Source organism: Botryllus schlosseri, chromosome 6 (genome assembly GCF_051294905.1).
Source record: "Botryllus schlosseri isolate E-star chromosome 6, Bs_hap1, whole genome shotgun sequence".
Taxonomy (NCBI): Eukaryota; Metazoa; Chordata; class Ascidiacea; order Stolidobranchia; family Styelidae; genus Botryllus; species Botryllus schlosseri.
Window position 1 is genome coordinate 19880328 of NC_137241.1, and position 20337 is coordinate 19900664.

Genomic DNA, 20337 nt, shown 5'->3' on the forward strand with positions numbered 1-20337 from the left:
GCATTAACTAACCACTGTAAAACATCAAACGCTGTTGCACTATACGATCATACGCTCCGCACCAGCCTCTTAACCCTTTTAAAATCTCAAGTTGAACAACTTCATATGATCATATCTTAATTTGTGTACGTCCTATAGAGGCCTCATATTGGTTTGTACGATGAACCAGCAATCTTCTGATATATATATGATCCCTAATTCAAAGGTATAAGGCATGACAATTTTCGCAGCCAACTCCGAAAAGTCCACCACGTCGTCATAAGTGCTTCTAAAAGCGCTGGTGAATAAATTTTAACTTTCGCTTTGCAGCAGCGCATGGGAATTCAAAAATCCAAACATATCATTTAAGTGATGTATGCCGGTAAACCTAGTTTCAGCTTCAAGTTTAAATCTGTTCAAAGCTTGAAACATGCATCGTCTAACTTCTTCAACAACACTGAGCCCAGCATCTTCTGATTGTTCGCCAGGCATTCACCTTTTTCTGCGAACTCTCCGAACAATCGGCCTTGACGGCTATTCCGGAGTGGTTCCATCGCCATGTTAACACATTAATTCGTGTTTTCGGAATCAGCGCGACACTACCTTTCGATTGAGACCTGTTTGATTAAATTTTAGCTCACGGGACGCCCGCTATAGGACTACCAATTACACTTCTTTTAGCCGGCTATGTGCACACTGTGCCGAGCGAGATAGTGTATAAATGGTGATGCGTCCGGCTTCTTGATCGGTAGGTCGTGGGTTCGATCCCCGGCCGGGTCAGACCAAAAAGACTCGAAAACTGGCGTTCGCGGTTATCCCGCTAAGCCAGTGGTTCCCAAACTTTTTTTCGACACGCCCCCCTTTATGATAGTGAAAAATTTCGCGCCCGGCTTATCGTCATATCACAGAATCCAACGGGGATGCTAGCAACTCCAACAGATTGTTTGATGGCATGGACAGGTTATGACAGTTGATGAGAGAATTCAAGAATATGAAAATCGGTCTATATATAGAAAAACACGCGTGAATTGGCGAATTTTTTTTTCAGTTGTCCGATTCTTCGCGCCCCCCTTCAAATGCTTTCACGCTCACCCAAGGGGGCCGCGCCCTCCAGGTTGGGAACCACTACGCTAGGCCCTCAGCAATCACTGAGAAGAAAAAAACGGGGGTGCAGACTAGATGACGTTACTATGAAGTCCGTATCGCATCTCCGTCGTCAAAGCATCTCGATGGTGCAGGCGAAAAAGAATACCATCTCTATCTCTCACTGTGCAGCCTTATTTTGCCGCCCCCTTGGAGCCTTCCGCCTCTGGCGCAGAGCCAGAACCGCCAGGTGGCTGCTACGCCACTGCGCCGAATATGTCTTGGCAATCGGAACCTAACAAGGCAAATACCATCCCGCAGGGAAAAATTATATGCCAGTGAAGAAATTCCAATTTGAAATCGTGTGTGTCTTTTACTTTAGTAGCCTACGTTTGGGCGATTCTATTTATTTGGATATAGCAGACAGGAGGTTACGAAATAACATCATGTTACGGAGTCATACCAAAGGGCCCTACAGTTTCCAAGACACCTCACTCAACTGTACCGGTAAATCTGATTACGTGAGCAGAGAGGACAAGAAATTGACAGCAATAGATAAGCAATTCCCTATCTTTTTGACCGATTTTATCATGATTTATAGAAAATGTTCGCGCTTTTCGCTGGCTCACTACACAGTACGGCTGATTTCGTGGCAAAAGCGAACAAAATGATTAGGGGTAGGTTTATCACCCTATGGTAGCCCAAGACCCAATGGTTTTTGGGGGGCCGGACGAAGTGCTGTTTTTTTCCTGCCAACGGGTATACGCCCGAAGGTGTTTAATTATTATTGAGGGGTCCTACCTTTTCAAACACACCTCACCTGTAAATCTGATTACTTGAGCAGTGAGAGGATAAAAATTGATAGCAATATATATGCAATTCTCGATCATATTGGCCGATTCAATCATGAATTATAGAAATTTTCCGCGCGTCTAGGCGAGAAAAGCTGGCCCAGTCAAAGGCGCCCAATCTAGATGACAAGTATAACGGCAAACAGCGGATAGCGTGAGGGGGTATGGGGGGCGAATCCCCCAGAGGTTCGGTTGATCATCATGTGGGGGTCCCAAGACCAACGTTTTGGGGGGCCTGACGAAGTGCTGTTAAGGCTCTGGTTACGAGTCAATCCACATTTTGGAAGCGCCGAGTCAAGCCGAAAAGTTTTTGCCTATTGACAAGTCTGAGTTAGTAGTTATAGAACAATGATACTTAACCGGCAGCAGTCACGCTTATTTACATCCATCGTTAATGTACAGCTCATCTGGTTTATCAGTATTCTATAGTAATGTACTAGCTATGTAGTTGGATGTGTATTGTGGTATATTTTTGTTTTTATACCTCAGCGAAAATAATGGGGTTTTGAAGGCTTGTAGATTAGAGTAAGTGTTCAGTACAGACTAATAACCACTATTATAGAACAATACTGCAAACCAGAACTGTTAAGGCTGTTTCAACTAAAACAGACTTGGGTAAAGTGTGGCCCGTGGGTCAAATGCGGTCCTTGAGAGGATGCTTCGATTTTTTTGAATGTTGATGCGTGGACTAAAACCATAGGCTGTATCAAATGGACAGGAAATTCGTTTAGTTTGAATCCTGTTCACACCAGCGTAATCCAGATTCAAAACAACGTCAATGTAGCAAAGTATGAGTAGCAATTAATGTCACAAGAAATCACTTTTTCCGTATAGTTTGTTTGTTTGTTTGTTTTATTACGTCATTGGCGCTTATCGCACATATGGTTATTTGCGCCCAGTACATGAATTGAATTAACACAATGTCTTTTTGCGGTCTTGCTTCGTCTTTTCTGGTCATTGGCTGCCATCTTTCCAGAGTTCGGCTCTCTCTTCTTCTGGGCTTTTCAAGGCGCTGTATAGTCAGCGAGATCGGCGATGAGGAGCCCGTATAGTTGAATTCAGACCTTCTTTGTTGTCATTGTTACATTACGTTACATTGTTACAAATGCACTGATATCAGATCCATCCTTGTTAAATTCAAAAATATTCTACCTTTAATTGTGACACGTCAAATGTCCGCTAGCTGCGAAATTTTAACGTGACAACTCTGGCTACGTCGCGATGCATTTGCACGCTTGCATTGTGCCTGACCCGTGATACAGAGGTAATATAAATATAAAATACGTCTATATCGAAGAGGAATCTACCCAAAACACGCGTGAATCGGTTTCCCAAGAACAGCAGTAAAAGCAATCAACTTGATGGAGTTGCCAATTTAAAATCACACTTTTGATTCGCATTATGATATTTCCACTGTGACTTTCTGTGATGTTAAGCGATTGAAACCTTTGAAAATGCGTAGGCCTTGTAATCAAGCTATTGCGCCAGCAATAAAATAAACATCACAGTAAGACTATAACTTATCATTGTCATTGTGAAATATAGTTTTGTCACGACGCTGCAATAATTACATTTTTCGCAGGCATTATATTTTATTGAGGCTTTCGCGGGCCCTACTGGCCTCGATGTGCATTGTAGAGTGAATACATATCTAATGTAAGTTACCAGTCCCTCTTGGCTTGTTTGAGGTGACAATAAACAGACTTCATTCTTATGAATGAAATGTGGCTTGACTTTGCAGAAGAAGTATCTCTATATTACGGCAATAACACAAAGATCTTTTAGAATAAAAATAGTTCAACCACAACTTCTCTCGATTACAGTAAAATGTGACAGTTGCATTTAAAACAATAAGTGTTTCCAAACACTATGTTTACAATATGTTTACAGGGTGTTTCAAATGAATTCATTTTTATTTTAAAGTTGTACATAATTCTGTCATCATTGTATAAACACTTTCGAAAAAACATGCATTAGGCATACGATTTAGACTTTCTAAGTGGAATTAGAAGTTTGGACCGGATTAGGATTAGACTATACAAAATTTCTGGACAAAATTGCAGTCACTGTAAAAAATAAACATGGATTTTATCATGGAAATGACATGACTTCCTCTTTCTCATGTTAAATCCATGAAAACACCGACATGGTTTTGAAATCTCATGTTGACATGACAAACACTTCCATGATGGGACATGATAAGGCACCCATGTCTATGGTTATCAAGTAAGAGTATTACGTTGAGCTTCAGTGATATCATCATAATTATCATCATCATCGTCACTGAGAGAGGGGGAGAGAGAGAGACAGAGAGGAGCGAGAGAGGGAGGGAGAGAGAAAGAGAGGAGGGAGAGAAGGAGAGAGAGGAGAGAGAGACAGAGAATAGAGCAGAAAGAATAGAGGGGGGAGAAAGAAGGGAATGAGAGCATATAGAAAGGAGAGAGCGAGAAAGACAGAGGTGAGGGGAAGGGGAGGGGATGAGAGAGATAGGGGAGAGAGAGAGGGGGGGGAGAGAGATAGAGAATAGAGCAGAAAGAAGAGAGGGGGGAGAAAGAAGGGAAAGGGAGCATAGAGAAAGGAGAGCGAGCGAGAGAGAGAGAGAGGGGAGGGATAGGGGAGAGAGAGAGAGGGGAGAGAGATATCAGACTTATTCTCGTTTTCACCATTGAGATGCTTCGACGATTGAGATGCGAGAACCATGCAATCCCTGAATGCTGAACGTTGAGCCGGATGGCCACGGATACCAATTTTTTGGGTCTTTGGTCTAACATGGCCGGGAATTGATCATATGACCTACCGATCAAGAAGCAGGACGCTTTACCATTTCACTATATCGCTATTTCAGCTGAGTGACAAGTAAACATCGTTACATCCTCACAGGATATATTGCAATACACAAACATCGTGATTCGAACATAGCTACATCATCGCACGCAAACATAGCCGTTCGGTTACGGAGCCATAATGACTCCGGATTATCTGGTTACAAAATCAGTCATGCGTATAGTGTAGCCGTAGCGTTCAATTCAAAGGGATTGGGAAAAAAAGGAAGTTTGATGGAGTTGGTCATTTCATAGTTTGTCTTTGTCGAAGTTGCAAAGTTTATGGCTTGCTGCTGTATTAAGCCGTGGATTGGATGGTAAGTATTGATGTATTTATTGTTCCTGTCTTCGTTGTAATATATCCACCGAATCTGCAATGCGTCACTGGGTATAGTCGAACCTGAAGCAACTTTTCAGTCAGATACCGGTATATAGCGGGAACTGCCAAACGGCTGCAAATAGTGATCAAAGTTTACTGCGTATCCATTTGTATATGTAGTTGTAGATCATGTGGAAGTTGGTTATGCGTTAGTAGTCCTAGACGTTTCACAAGCTCCATTGCTTTTATTTTGTACCGTACTGGGCAATGTTAAAGTGAAGTATTTATCCAACTGGAGGAATATTCATCCTGAGGTGATTAAAAAAACTTCAACTTTAAAAAATATGGGATATCATGCGATACTCGAGCCTTTGATTCGAGATTTGAAAACCCTAGAAACATAAGGAACTGATGTAAATTTGTATTTTACAGATATACATACTGCCGTTGTTTGTAATATTTCTCAGCTGTGATATTTGTGACATTGAAAATGAGGCTGCTGGAGATCATGAACGAGTGATTACAGTGGATCAAAGATCTGAGATAGCTGAAACTGTGAGAACTGTATTTCGGAGTAGTATCGGGGACAGTATATTCAACTTCTATATTACGACTCGTATGATCTCTCGGCAATTCAAGATAAAGGAGTAATATGACTAATATTGACAGACGATGAAAGTAAGTAAGTAATTATTACCACAAATAAATTGGTAGGCTACTATACTAGGATTACACTCTGAACGCATATTGGAAGAGTTGTTTCGGGGTTCCGAATGACACTGATTCCAAATATGACATTTTCACTGTATGGTCCAGATAAAAAAACGGTCAAGAAATTAATTCTACTTGTTATACTGAACACTGTATTAAATCAAAATGCAGTAAAATAATTATATTTAGGGTAATTGAATTTATCATAGTTGGAGTTTTTTATAGATTATTTCGTGAGAGACCACATCATATTTAGAGTGGCGCCGCTTTAATTTCAACCTTGCAATCGATTTCTTACAAGCACGTGGCTATTTTTGCGCTGAAGAGATATTTCCATGGCTAACCCAAATATTATCGTGACTCTTCTATACTTGTGCAGAGAAAGCTGTTTGCAAAGTCAACACATCTACCCTTCCGAAGACGAACTTATCGTCGACGAGCATCAAAAGGAAATAAGTCAGAGTGCAAATAGAGGGTGCCAGATGGAGAGATGCTTCAAGATAGAATGAGAAGAACTTTTAAATCAGGCCGCGACAGTTTCATAAATGGAACATCAGCAAGAATACTGATGGAGGATGAAGATATACCCAGTTTTGACCCATGCTCCCTTGGTAGGTACAGCCTAACGCAGTGGTTTCAAACACAACATTGCCATGATCGAGTCGACCTGCGACTTTGCAACAAACCCACAAAGAGTTCGTTTTTCAGAATGCTATGATAGTACAAAACAAACTACATATATATATTCCTGAAATAATTTACGATAGTTGTGACATATCCTCGACCACGACTTGTGCTTAAATTGAGACTACTGATAGTACTAAAGGCTCCTGCAGACTAACTTAATTAATTAGCTATGATGTAAATCTGTCACAATGTTCAGATTTTGGAAGAAGTGAAAATATGTTGCCTGAATCAAGCCTGTTTGGATGTTGACTTGACCTCGAAGATTTTGGAAAAGACTTGTTGGAGCTCTGCACTCAGTCTCCTGCAACCGCAAGAAATTCCGATAGAAATTCAAAAAGTTATGGGTAAGTAAGAGACTTTCGCAAATTTAGGTAGTTGGCGGTCAATATCTGTCGAGTAGTTCTAGTCGCGGATTGTGAAAAATGATTAGTTCAAATTTTAGTTGCGGATTTCGGGAGGTGAGTAATTCTTGTTCTAGCTTCGCAGTTGTGTATATGTGTAGGTGCTCAATAACTGAAAAACACATGTCATCGCGAGGGTGGGTTGAAATCGAATAGCCTACCTGAGTGATTCCACAGATCTAGTCAGTTCAGGGGTGGGCAAATATTTTTCTCTGCAGGCCACTTCAGTAATAGAAAGTAAGTTGGCGTGCCAAGCCGAGCCAACATATTCAGCTATATTCTCCAGTGTATTGATTTTATTTATAAATGGAAAGCAGTGAATTACATTTTTAATAAATACGTCTCCGTGGATGTGTTGATATTAGATAGCCTAATGAGAAAAGTACGGTTAATTAACGAAATAAAAATTTATATTTATTTTCCCTCTAAATTCAAGATAATGTTAAACATGATACATTTTGAATTTTCTGTAATCCTGGTTTTTATATCAATACATTAAAAGGTAGGCTATATCCTAACAGTTGCGACTTGATGAAATTGACATATATGTATCGGTTTCGGTCGACATGTGGCGGTACTTTTGGTCAAGGTTTCCTCGCCGTTAAGTTTTTTGCGGCACACTTCGCACAGTCAATTGTTAGCCGATGTGTCATTGTCAACGTCTTGGTGTGTCCTGACGCGCTAACGGCCGACACCGAAATGCTGATCTCTATAAATGAGCTGTTTTTGCGGGTAGAGCTGTACCCATATTATTATCAAAACATCTAGTCACTATATATCGCGCGAAGAAAATTTGAATGAAGTTTCATAAATTATAGGATTTATGTCCATTTACGAAGTAATTTTCGATGCTTCGAGGTCGGGCCCTCTCCATTTTAGGGGTCTGGGATGCGGCAGTTGCGGCCCTGTGTTTAGTGCTCCATACCTTCTTTGCATTTCAGCTTTCGACATTCTTTTTATGATATGCCCATTCACCCTTTATGTATGATGAGGTCTCCGTCAAAATGCGCACTGATAATGGCAACAAAGAAGGTTTGAACCAAACTATATGGCAGGAGTAACTTATTGTGACTAATTCTTACGACTTTGCTACATTGACTTGATTTTAAATCTGGATTACGCATACAAGCTTGGGAGGGACGTAGGCTATGTAATCGCGATATATTATTGAGCAGGTTTCAAAGTAAATCAATTTCCGTTCCAGCTCAGTTTATCCAGCTTATGGTTTTATTCCACGCAGCAGTATTCAAAAGTACGTTTTATGTTTTTAATTTTAAAAAATGGCCACGCGTGCTTCTCAAAATAGCGGGGCTGACTTTGCCCATGGCTGAGTTCGATGTGTTATAGTTCGTTAGTTGCGGATTTATAAAGGTCATTCATTACTTGGTAGGATATTATAGAAATAGAGTATTTCAAGTTGCCGATTTTAAAAACTGTCTGGTTCCTAAGGCAATGTTAAAATTTGCATATTTTTTGCCACGCCCATATTTGCAGTTCACACTACACTAACAGTAACTGCATTCATTTAATTTTTGTAACTGCATTTATTTAATTTTTGAAACGTTTTTTTTTCTGTAGTGTTTCACTGAGCTGATCTCTCACTTCTCATTCAGGTATTGAGAAATTGGACTGGGTGGTCGGCATCCCCACCATTTTCAATGAACGCTTCGGCAGCTTCCTGATTGTGGATAAGGTGAGTTGTTGATAATGGCCAAAACGGGTTTGCTCAATAATACTACAAAACGATACTACAATAATAATAAAAACAGCTGGTTTGTGGTACAGAACTTGAAGATAGCTTTCAATACAACATCCATTGTAGTAAAATATTTATTCAACTCGAAGACTTTTCGGGTGCCTCTTTTCAAGAGTGAACGGCACACTGAAGGGATTTAAACAGAATGAAAAGCAAAACCAGAAAGGCGAAGTATGACGCAACAATCAGAAATTACATACCATGAAGTCCGCAATGTAACAATGGCAACAATAACAAACTTGAAGTGTACGGTACTAGAAACATATCAATTTGAAACTAAACAATAACAAACACGAATTAGAACGCACGAATGGGAAATTTGTAAGTTATACAGTAAATCTTTTTGTCTACATAAAATAGGCTTGGTCAATTAGATGATTGTTGATTCTAGGGCTTTCAAATGAAACAAGGATCTGCCTCGCGCAATGACAGTAAACATTTGATCATTATAGTTTTGAGCACAAGAAGGGTTCGCACTTAAATGTTGGCCAATTGCCGAAGCGCATGCTTGGTAATCGTCGTAACAGTCGGTTTTGGCGGCTGATTTACATTGTCGTGCGAACTCCAAACGGTCATTTGCGCAAGTTTTTGAGCGAATCAGATCCTTGTTTCATTTGAAAGCCCTAGAATCAACAATCATCCAATTGACCAAGCCTATTTTATGTAGACAAAAAGATTTTCTGTATAACTTACAAATTTCCCATTAGTGCGTTCTAATTCGTGTTTGTTATTGTTTAGTTTCAAATTGATATGTTTCTAGTACCGTACACTTCAAGTTTGTTATTGTTGCCATTGTTACATTGCGGACTTCATGGTATGTAATTTCTGATTGTTGCGTCATACTTCGCCTTTCTGGTTTTGCTTTTCATTCTCTTTAAATCCCTTCAGTGTGCCGTTAACTTTTGAAAAGAGGCACCCGAAAAGTCTTCGAGTTGAATAAATATTTTACTACAATGGATGTTGTTTTGAAAACAATAATAATAATACTCAATTCAGATTCAAGTGCTCGAATCATTATGCCCAGCCCTACAAACAATGTGAGTTTAGTGTGCGCCATTGCCTCGCGGGAAAACCAGTCAAAAGCCACTGATACTGTTAGTTGTGATTTAGTTCGTAAGCTCCTGATTTTAAAAGGTTGCTAGTACTAGTTCTAGTATCGAATTTTAAAAAGTTCTAGGTATAGTTGTAAGTTATAGTTATATTTGTGGATTTTGAAAATTGAGTAATTTTAGTTACAATTCTAGTTCTGAATTTTATAAGATGATTGATTAGTCCTAGTTTTAGTTTTACTTGCGGATTTGAAAAAACGAGTAGTTCTGTTTTCGGAATTCCCAGAAAAGACACAAACAACCTTTGGCTGGGTCACAATCACCAAAGTTGAACTCCGTCACCAAAATACAAGTTTTCAAATCCTGGATTTACCGCCCATCCGTGCATTAATCCATCCATTTATTATTAATTGGATAATCGTAGGTCGTAGCATCAAATAGTATAGTGGTGCGGAGGTAAAGGAATGGAAGACTGTGCATGTGTGCATACTTAATATTGTCAAGTTAAAAGTAGATTTTGTACATACCGAGACAATTCATAGACAAGGTCAATGTAATGAGGTGCTAATAGATTTTTGTCATCTTAACTGGCTGTGATTGATACAGCTTTAAACCACCTTGTTGTTGTATTCTATCAACCCGTGTGCCTTGAATAGTGCATATGGATGGTAATGACATTTATATTCATTATAGGATCCGAAGAATGTCTACCCGACGATGAAGTTCGATACTCTTCAGAAAAAGTGGACAATCCATTTCGTTGGGGAATCTCTCGATGAAATAATGAGTTTCCACCATACATTGGCGACATATTGCGTTTCAACATCGAGTTTGCGCCAGCGTCAGCGAGTTCATTGAACTTTTCGCAGATTTTCTTGCAAACATTCCAGATGTCAAATACAGCTAAATACATCTAACCACAGGGTATGTGTACATTAGTAGAGTTGAAAGGTCAATTTGAGGCAATATTAGGACATGGGTAGGAACATGGATGTCAACAGGTCTACATGGATGTCGACAAGTTATCATGGGCCTTTTCCATGTCAACATGACTCAGGTGGGACCAGGTCTAGACTATGGGTACACCCATGATTATTTTTTACAGTGTACTTCCAATCAGTTAGGAAGCACTGAATTATAACAAACCACTACAATCACGGAAACATGTTGCAAACATCGTCGGCATACATTTCGTGCGGCGTGCTACGAATAGTTTCTAGATTTAGTCGAATCTCAATTTACAATAAAAAGTCGGTGATACAGAACTATTGTTGTTGTTGTTGTTGTTGTTGTTGTTGTTGTTGTTGTTGTTGTTGTTGTTGTTGTTGTTGTTGTTGTTGTTGTTGTTGTTGTTGTTGTTGTTGTTGTTGTTGTTGTTGTTGTTGTTGTTGTTGTTGTTGTTGTTGTTGTTGTTGTTGTTGTTGTTGTTGTTGTTGTTGTTGTTGTTGTTGTTGTTGTTGTTGTTGTTGTTGTTGTTGTTGTTGTTGTTGTTGTTGTTGTTGTTGTTGTTGTTGTTGTTGTTGTTGTTGTTGTTGTTGTTGTTGTTGTTGTTGTTGTTGTTGTTGTTGTTGTTGTTGTTGTTGTTGTTGTTGTTGTTGTTGTTGTTGTTGTTGTTGTTGTTGTTGTTGTTGTTGTTGTTGTTGTTGTTGTTGTTGTTGTTGTTGTTGTTGTTCTTCTTCTTCTTCTTCTATATAATCATATCTTCCTACGTTACCCTATACTGCGAGGCCATTTTTCGTCAGCGCCCTTATACCGCCACCCTCCGAGGCTAGTACCACCCATATCTCCCTTTGTGAGCGTTTCTGACCCCTTTAAAACCTTAATCATTCCTCGGGGCACGGGATAACATGGTAAATAGCACTGGTTTACATTATACGAAAAATGTTATGTTTACTAGTGACAATGTTTACGTTTTATTAAAAAAAGTGTCGATTGGTTCATTAAATGTTCAGAACTGATGTAGATTGATGTATATGGTAAACTAAGTTATAAGCCATCAAACGTAATCTATAAATATGATCAGCTATCACCGAAAATAAATGCACTTACATATATTTTCCAAATTGTAAAGAGGGTATGAGAGTACCTGCCTTCCTGTTCTACAGCTAAACCTTTCCCCGGGAATTCAGCACGGGTGATTATTTCAATAGCAATATCCGATTGTTTTGGTTTTATGCTCACCGTACCTTCTCATCATGAAAGTCAAAATTTGATTATTATATAAATTAAAGCAAAATGGACGGTAAAAATATATGACGTGATAAAGGAATTCTGAGCTCATAATTCTACTCATCTACCAAAACACAGTTTCAATCGATTAGTGAGTCCAGGCCGCAAAATACGTCTAAATTTATAGACTAGTGAAAAGATGATACCAACTATTCTCAGCTCCAGCTAGGATTGTCAGCAATTTGCCAGAGGAAATCTCGTCTCCGGTTACCAGAGGACCCCAAACGATCGAATGCAAAGCGAAAGGAAATCCGACTCCTACAATACATTGGGAAAGAAATAATGTTTCTGTCCGCGAAAGCTCAACCGGTCTCGGAGTTTACCAAACTCTTCAGATGAATGTGGCATCGCTTCACATTGAACACGCTATGGGCACAGATGACGGAGTATATGTGTGCCTGGCGGAAAATGAATTTGTATCACCCATACAGCAATATAGTGATATAAGGCTGACTAGATTACGAGGTAACATCATGGAAGTTTGCTATTGGGGAATGAAGCGTAACCGTCCTACTTTCTAGTTTTCGGGAGTCCAACCATTTTCGGAATTGAAGTGATGATCGCTTGCACCCATAACGAGTTGACGGTGCGTTTGTCTTTGCAGACAGATAATCGAACGATCGGAATAAACCATATGTACTGCACGTGATCAATTAAATATATCAATTATATCGACTAATTATCGACATTACGTTTTATCCCAGAATAGCAGCCAGTAATACTTCCAAATTCCGATTGCATGAGTCAAATATCACAGCCTTCAACCAATCCGTCATTAATACCAGCATTTCGTTAATACCTACCAAAGACCTTGTCATTCAAGTGAGTGGTCGCCAACTAACACTAAAAGTCAAGATATCGCGTGCGTTGATCACCATTTATTCCAAGTTCACCGTATGTCCCGACGAATGCATCACGGCCCTCAGTGATAAGAGAAATATTGCCATTCCAACACCAAGCCGAGTTATCGATGCAAATGTGATCAAAGTTACCGGAAGCACGTCTAAATCAATTTGTCGTGTACAGTGGGTGTGGATAGAACATGATAATACGGACGGACCAGCGAATTTCAAGGTAAAGTCGTAAAGTGATTCTTCAGCGTCGAATATCCTCATATAAAAGCAGTTGGCGGGTCTGATATAAGAAAATGAGCACTTGGAGGGCGGATTGCCGAATCGATACATTACACCGGGCAACAATTTTGAACGAAAATATTGTTGACTAGGATTTTGCACTTGATTTAGGCCAGTGGTTCCCAACGTGGGCGATAGCGAAGGGGCGATAGGGGGGCGATGACGCGTCAAAACAGCTGACTTTTTATTTAGTCAACCCACGGAAATCTAGTTACAAAAGTGTCAAATTAGGCTTCGAGCCGTAAAGTTGACCTTTTTTTAGTCAACCCGCAGGTGATTACAGTTTGTATGCCCGATTTTTGGTACACAAAATTTGGGGCGGGGGGTCGATGATCGGTGTTGAGCTTGAAAAGGGGGCAATGGGTCGAAAAAGGTTGGGAACCACTGATTTAAGCTAATGTTGACATGCTGATTCCAAAAATGCCGCTGTTTTTTTCCACCACGTCAAGTTTTTGCTGTACGACATATGCCCAAAATATGCAATTTTCACAAATTTTGCCATATTATTTTTCCATACCACATAAAAATTCTCAGTTTTATAATATTATAAGTTATATAGCCGAGGGCTCGATTGAACATTTACGAAAAAAAGTACTCGAGTCATTCCAGGCCGATGCTTTCACCCGTTTTGATTAGAGGATGCAATCATCCGAGGATAGGCCTATTTCACACACATATTTGATGTAAACTGCAGGATATGGCAAGAAAAATAAACATTACATTTACTATCAGCTAGGTCCAATGCCCCATACAGCTTATCCAGTTTAACTTGAAATTCCTTTACGCTCAATAATTTGGATCAAGATGAAGATCGTAGGGTTAGCAGGCCTACTAATGAAGATTTTGAAATCGAAGATGTTTCAGAGCGTAAACTAGTCCATCAACACGAGTTTTTGATCTGACATATGCTTTGGGACTTGGAATAGAAATCTCCGGAACATTCAACGTCGAAACGTAATGAGAAAAGATTAGGCTACTTGGCAAGATCCGGAAGGTATCTTACTTTCGATCAAGAGAAACAGTCTTTTCTTCATAGACTTACTTTCGGTAGCTTTGTGTATTGCCGTGATACTGGCATTGGCATGATACTGTTACCATGGATTACTGGAGGATTTAGGAGTCCCGATGTACAACTCGAGTGAATGGCAAATGACTATAGGTAGCTCAAAAAGGATCTTAAAGTGTAGCATTCTTCAACAACGTCTTAGGTGCATTAACAATTGCACACTTAATTAGTATTCGTGAATAATACAGAAACATTGAGAATAATACAGAAACATTGGATTGTTGCAATATCACGAGCACGATTGCATCCTATGTGTCAGCTTTGAAATATTGTGTTATCATAGGGGTAGACAACAAGGATGTAAATGTAACCCTGATACACATGTGTCACCGCCATATGTTTATGTCGGACAGCAGACAATAAATAAAGAAAAGCTATCTAAATTATTTCCCTGAAAACCTTGACATAGTCAGATATGGGTAAGGAGAAAATGTCTCCCAACATCTGAATATGATGGGGGTAAGATAACAGAGTAGATGGGAGCTTACATATCTTAGCTGGCTATTGCTCGAGTTTCGAACTAGACAACCTACAGAAATATGAGTTATTAGTACAAATATGGACCCCCAAACTCGCAGTTTATTTGCCCCGTAGAAGCAATATCAGTTTAAATCAACCAAATAAAGCAGAGCAAATGTTTATTTGAAGTCTATTGATTTGCATTCGACTACTTGTGGTCTTTAAAACGTTATATATAATAAAACAAAATGTTAAAAGTAGTGCTATTATGTACTCTATTGGACAATGTGGTTGGTGCCTAACCCAAAAACTTGACGTGATGAAGAAAAACGGGATTCATTTTTGAATTCAGCGCATAAAAGTTAGTCAGAATCAATTGTCTGATCAAAGTCAACAAAAATTGTGTTGACCAGTGTTATTGGCGTATTTATCCAGCTACATACATGGAACAATAATTCGCATTTAATGTAAAGTTTAAGTATAAAGCATAGATAATAAAACTGTGTTTTATAAATTTATTAATGCAATGTACTTCAATAGCTGTTGAAGTCAATGAAACATTTGCCGTCAATCAAAGTTGTCAACAAGTCAACTCTGGCGACATGTCGGCATTATCCATAACACTCTGAATTCTGTGTGCACTTTTTTTATTCTCGAATTAGAGAGAGTGAAACCACAACGCCATAGTCAATTAGTTATAATTGGGGCTATGAATTTAACATGCTGGAAATTGGCTGTCTTGAGGGAGTGTTTAATGAAGACATTTCCCGTAAAACAGCTGTAAATCACATACAAATGTGCTGGATAATACAACATTTTTTCAATCTACTCAGAATTACTTCGCGGGTCGGATGAAACTGTCTGGCGGGTCGGATGCGGCCCGCGGGCCGTATGTGTGACACCCCTGGTGTAGTGAAACTCTTACTATTACTGCACGTAAGCATCAGTTAGATTGGAACGCGGCTTTTTATTGTTACTGTTCATGTTCGAAAATGCATATATACCCGAACAGTTTTGGCCCTAAATGCCTTCACTGATGAGAAGATTTTGTGAGTTAAAGTGCTTTTCTCTGGAAGTCCTATGTGTTCAATTCATTTATGTGTTCAAAGAGATCAACTAAGAACTAAGAATACAAATGAAACACATGAATCAAGGACTAACTTACAACCACTCCAATTTTAAGTAGTAAGCATGCAGTGAGGAATTGCGGCATACTGTGGCCCCGGTTCGCGTTATAATGTATGATCCGGCTCTGTCGGTGGGCCGATCACAATCCCGTTACGGGCCGTATGTTTCCGACCCTGACTCAACAGATCTTGTTTTTCAGGTACAACACACGTCTGTTCCACGAAACGCGATGTATCAATCGGAAATATATGTCAACGAAATCTTAATATCGCCGGCCAAGAACAGCTATACTTACGATGCGAAAGTTAAACCTTACACCAACAACACATTCGATATCTACACAACAGACTGTGTTGGTGATGGTGGGGGAATGAGAGCGCGTGGAAAATGTGAAATCGGACCCGCAGGTGTGATAGTCACTCGCCTGGAGTTAACGCAATTCATCATCATCTTATATGATTTGATTGTGTTTATTGCGATTTTAGCCCCGTACGAACTCGTTTCACCGTCGAACCCCAAATCCCCAGCTGATTCTGCTACCACACACAGTATCTACGTCAATATACCAGATGAAAGAAACGGACCGATGAGGTGGAGGGTTTAGAAACGAAACATTGCGATGGTATCTCTCATTGCGATGTTACCTCTATTACAGTTGCTTATTTATCATTGTAAGACATGACGGGGGACCTGTGGATGCAGTGAATTTGACCAGATTGCAAAAACTGTCTGAGAATAATGCAAACGATTTGGTTCCGCTAGATCGGAATGAATACATCGCATATTGTGTTCGGATGTTAGTGCACCAATTCACGGTAATTTCTAGCAACGATCATATTGAGTATCAATGTTTGGTACAGGTACGTCATCTCCGACAAGGATAATATCACTGTGGTTTTAGGAGACAACAAAACATCGCTGTGCGACGTCACTGAAATTGCAAGCTCCGGCCGCACACGAAAACAATCTAACACTGTTTACAGGGGATTCAACTGGCCATTGAAACTCAACTTCACCTACAGGTTGGCATATGCTGTTCAACTGCGGAGTCAGTTGTATTTAATCTCTAACTGCATATCAATTTATGATATGTACATTTCGTTTGTAGTGTGTCGATTGTTTCTACCACGCCTGACGGTTCTGGTGAAGTTCACATTGCTCAATCGGCAACCCTCACTTTTCGTCACGAATTTGTTGCGACTGATATTAGGATTCGTGGTAAGTAATTTAACACTGAAATATATATAATAAGTTTGAAGTTGTTGAGACGCTACACAATTAGGCTGCTAACCTCACATCGATCTGACTTAATGCGATTGATTAGGTTTTTAACATTATTTGAAGTGGAACTACAGGCGAAATCCTCATCTTGTACACAGCACAGGGTATTAGTATGAGTACTTCAAATTAAAATGGATTACATTAAATAAACAGATATCTAAAACACGGCCCTTGTTCAAAATACTTTTTCTACTTTTAAGTACATCTTGGTCAAGATCACCTACAGAGTTAAAAATAAGACAGAAGACTGTAATAATTTAACTTACGCTGGAGGGCTCAATGTGAAGAAGCTATCTGTATTCAGGAAGGAATTGCCCTATCTGCCTCGCATATAATCTATTCGTAATTCAGAGAGGTATTAAAAGCCGTATCAGTCGCCACGACTGCTCTATAATATCCCATACTACCTATAGTGACCTACAGTGCAAAATGTGCGCTACTTACCCTACCCCAAAAATTAGGCTACTCGCATATTCGGAGGTTATCTGTCCCGTGCAAATTGATATTAAACCTGCGTTATACAACTGCCAACAAACATATATACAGTGTATACACGGACGTATAGAGTTCATATCTTAAACGTCAGCTATTTTGAGTGCGTGTCGACGTCACGCTGACGCACCGTTTTCTTTCAAAAATAATTAGATAATTATACTATAAGCTTCAAATAAAAGAAAACTTTATTTATTATCCATAGTGAAAATCATATTTCCCGTTTAATGGATGATGATAGGCCATGATACTTTCTATTTTGAATCCAGGCCCGTATCAGTAATTCTACGTTCTTTATGAGTCGACTCAGAGTCCAAAAGACTGATACTCAATTGACGAGACAAGTCAATCAAATATCTTACTTGGGTCACTCTGGAATCATTCTAAACAAGTGAGAATTTTGCGGTGCTGTCGATTGTGGACATACTGAACGATCCTAACGAAGAATAACCCTACGACCTTTTGCGTCATTTTCAGAATCGCTTGTTTTGCAGAAGACCAAAGCCTATGGTGGATAGCAATAGTCGTCCTTGGAGGCATTACGATATTGGTAGCATCAGTTGTAATATGGAGATACGTAATTTATAAGTAAGTGATTTGACATTTAGCCATCTATTCGTTTCCATGTTGCATAAACCACGTCCATCTAACACACATATATCTCAGATGGCGTAGAAAAAAAGGACCTGAGCCGCACGAAGAAAGTCCAGCCGAATATCGTCCAAATGCTACAACTGAGAATGATGCTATCCATAACGGTGCACAGCCTGATTACGAAAATGGATTTTCGATTATCAAACTGTTCATTATTTTACCTTTAGACCATGGCTATGAAGTGATAAATTCAGCATCAGTGTACGACAACGTGATTCGCGGCGACAAAAAGTATCATGTTGAAACTGCTGTTCCCCTATCCATTAGAAGCGCGGGAAATTACTCTTACTGCAACGACACGCATTAACTGTTGGCTTTGTGTAGTATAGTTGTTGATAACGTTTTTTTCGATAAGTATGAATCAATGGTTCGCGTCGGTTATGACTAGAGCCGTGTAGCGACATGCAGGCCCTGCCGGTACTCATCGGCCTGTGCTATGACGTCATTATTTCAGATACCGCGCTCTTCGACAAAGATGGTTGTTTTGTATTCTTTGTTATAAGCTTCGAAAATTGTTAATATTATAAACCAGTGTTTCAAAGTGTGTGTTGCCAGAAAGTTTCTGGTGAACCCGAAATATTTTTTGGGAAACAATTTATAAATATTTGAATAATGGCATGCAGGCAAGTATATCCGACTTGAAACCGCTATAACTGCTTCAATAGCTGATTAATCAGCACATGTGTCGATGAAATTACTTATGACATTTTGGACGGAGCAGGGTAACTTCCATGTCATAATCTGGTTGCTATTTTAAAATTTAATTTAATGTACACCTTTCATCTTGCTATCTCAGCACACCGCCCTGTTGATGTTGTAGTGCTATTATCCTTGTGAACAGCATGAGAACTGGCTTCGATTCGATACGTGGACAGTAAAAAGTCTTTGTATGGGTTTTATGTATTCAAAGCTCAGTCTATATCAGGCTATTTAATGGCCAGACCTGTGACATGCTCGAGGCGCACATCACAAAACTTAGGCTACTTGTAAAAGAGCCTCAACACAAAAGACAAAAGTACCAGGTTATACGAATTTACTCGCTCGCAATGAAGGTTAAGCTGTCAAATGCTGATCATCGGTGTTGAGTGATATTGTGAGTCTCCACCCGGGCTGCAAAGTGTTAATATTTCAAAACATTTTGCGGCCAGCTCACGCAAGAGCGATTTGAACTCACGTAAACTCTCGTAATTCCAGACGCAACTCAGCGTTTCGCAATCAACGCGCTAATTTATGATTTCGCCAAGTCGGCAATCTCAGTAAAAGATGACATCAAATGGGGGCTTATAATGCAACGATTTGTAATTTAGCTGCGATAATCTTTCACAAACATGGAAATGGAAATACCCTCATAGTTTGTGGTATTTGCTCTGAAGAGAACAGAATTACAGGCGTATGGTATATTATAGCTTGTCTGCTTTAGGCCGCTGATTCAAGTAGGACGCGTACTTTGAGTTTTAACTTCGTATGAGGATACAGTTGGAGCAATACATGTATAACATTCTGGGAAAATTGCGCTGATCGTAATTCGCAACGACTTTATAGGCCTACCAAAACGGACTGAATGCTACCGTTCGGCAACTAATTACTTATTGACAAGGCGACCACACGATCTGCTGGCCAAAGTTAAAAAGTGGATATTAAATAAATCTATTTGACAATAGATTACTAACCGACCGAGGTTAGTAATCTATAATTTAACATTATGATAGCATGCTTCCGACATAGAACTCAAGTCACCGTCATGGTCATATTCATACAGGCCTTTAAAGGCGTGAGGTAGCCTGCTCAGTTCCCGGACTTACTGGTCCGTATGTGAATTCAATTCATAAGCGTTATATATCGCCACTGCCTTTTTTCGATTTATTTTACTAACAGTTAGGCCTACGAAATATAACCCACTTGGGTAACTTACATGACATGCCCTTTTAGATCGATTACTGCCTAACTTCTTTACTATATTGAAGTGAAATAAGATTTTCCAATTCAAAAAGCTACAATTTCAAGCACGGTTTCAACTCTGCCAGCTATATAGAAGCTGGGCCAGGGTGTACAAAGTACGGCCCGCGAAGGCATTGATAAAAGAAATATAAATTAAATTTAAAAAATGTGATGTAAAGACTCAAATTACTAGAGCGAATTGATTAAACTTTTTCATAATATATCATATTATGATATTGTGTAAGTTTTATTCTTTAAATTGCATGTTCTGATTTTATTGTAAGCACAATAGCCCGATC

General features: G+C 39.4%; 1 protein-coding gene and 1 long non-coding RNA gene across 2 annotated transcripts; both read left to right on the forward strand.

Annotated features, from left to right (window-relative positions):
- Positions 1–12255: 12255 nt before the first annotated feature.
- On the forward strand, positions 12256–16899 carry LOC145441807 (uncharacterized). The gene is made up of 9 exons (XM_080319746.1): positions 12256–12352; positions 12409–12523; positions 12592–12709; positions 12776–12961; positions 15873–16080; positions 16159–16264; positions 16329–16469; positions 16534–16695; positions 16782–16899. Exons 1-9 carry the CDS (start codon positions 12256–12258, stop codon positions 16897–16899), a joined length of 1251 nt encoding a protein of 416 aa, XP_080175872.1.
- Positions 16900–17941: 1042 nt separating this feature from the next.
- On the forward strand, positions 17942–19917 carry LOC145441879 (uncharacterized). Its single transcript, XR_013915904.1, has 3 exons — positions 17942–18034; positions 18113–18204; positions 18268–19917. It is a non-coding gene; the product is annotated as an uncharacterized LOC145441879 (long non-coding RNA).
- The last annotated feature ends 420 nt before the right edge of the window (positions 19918–20337 follow it).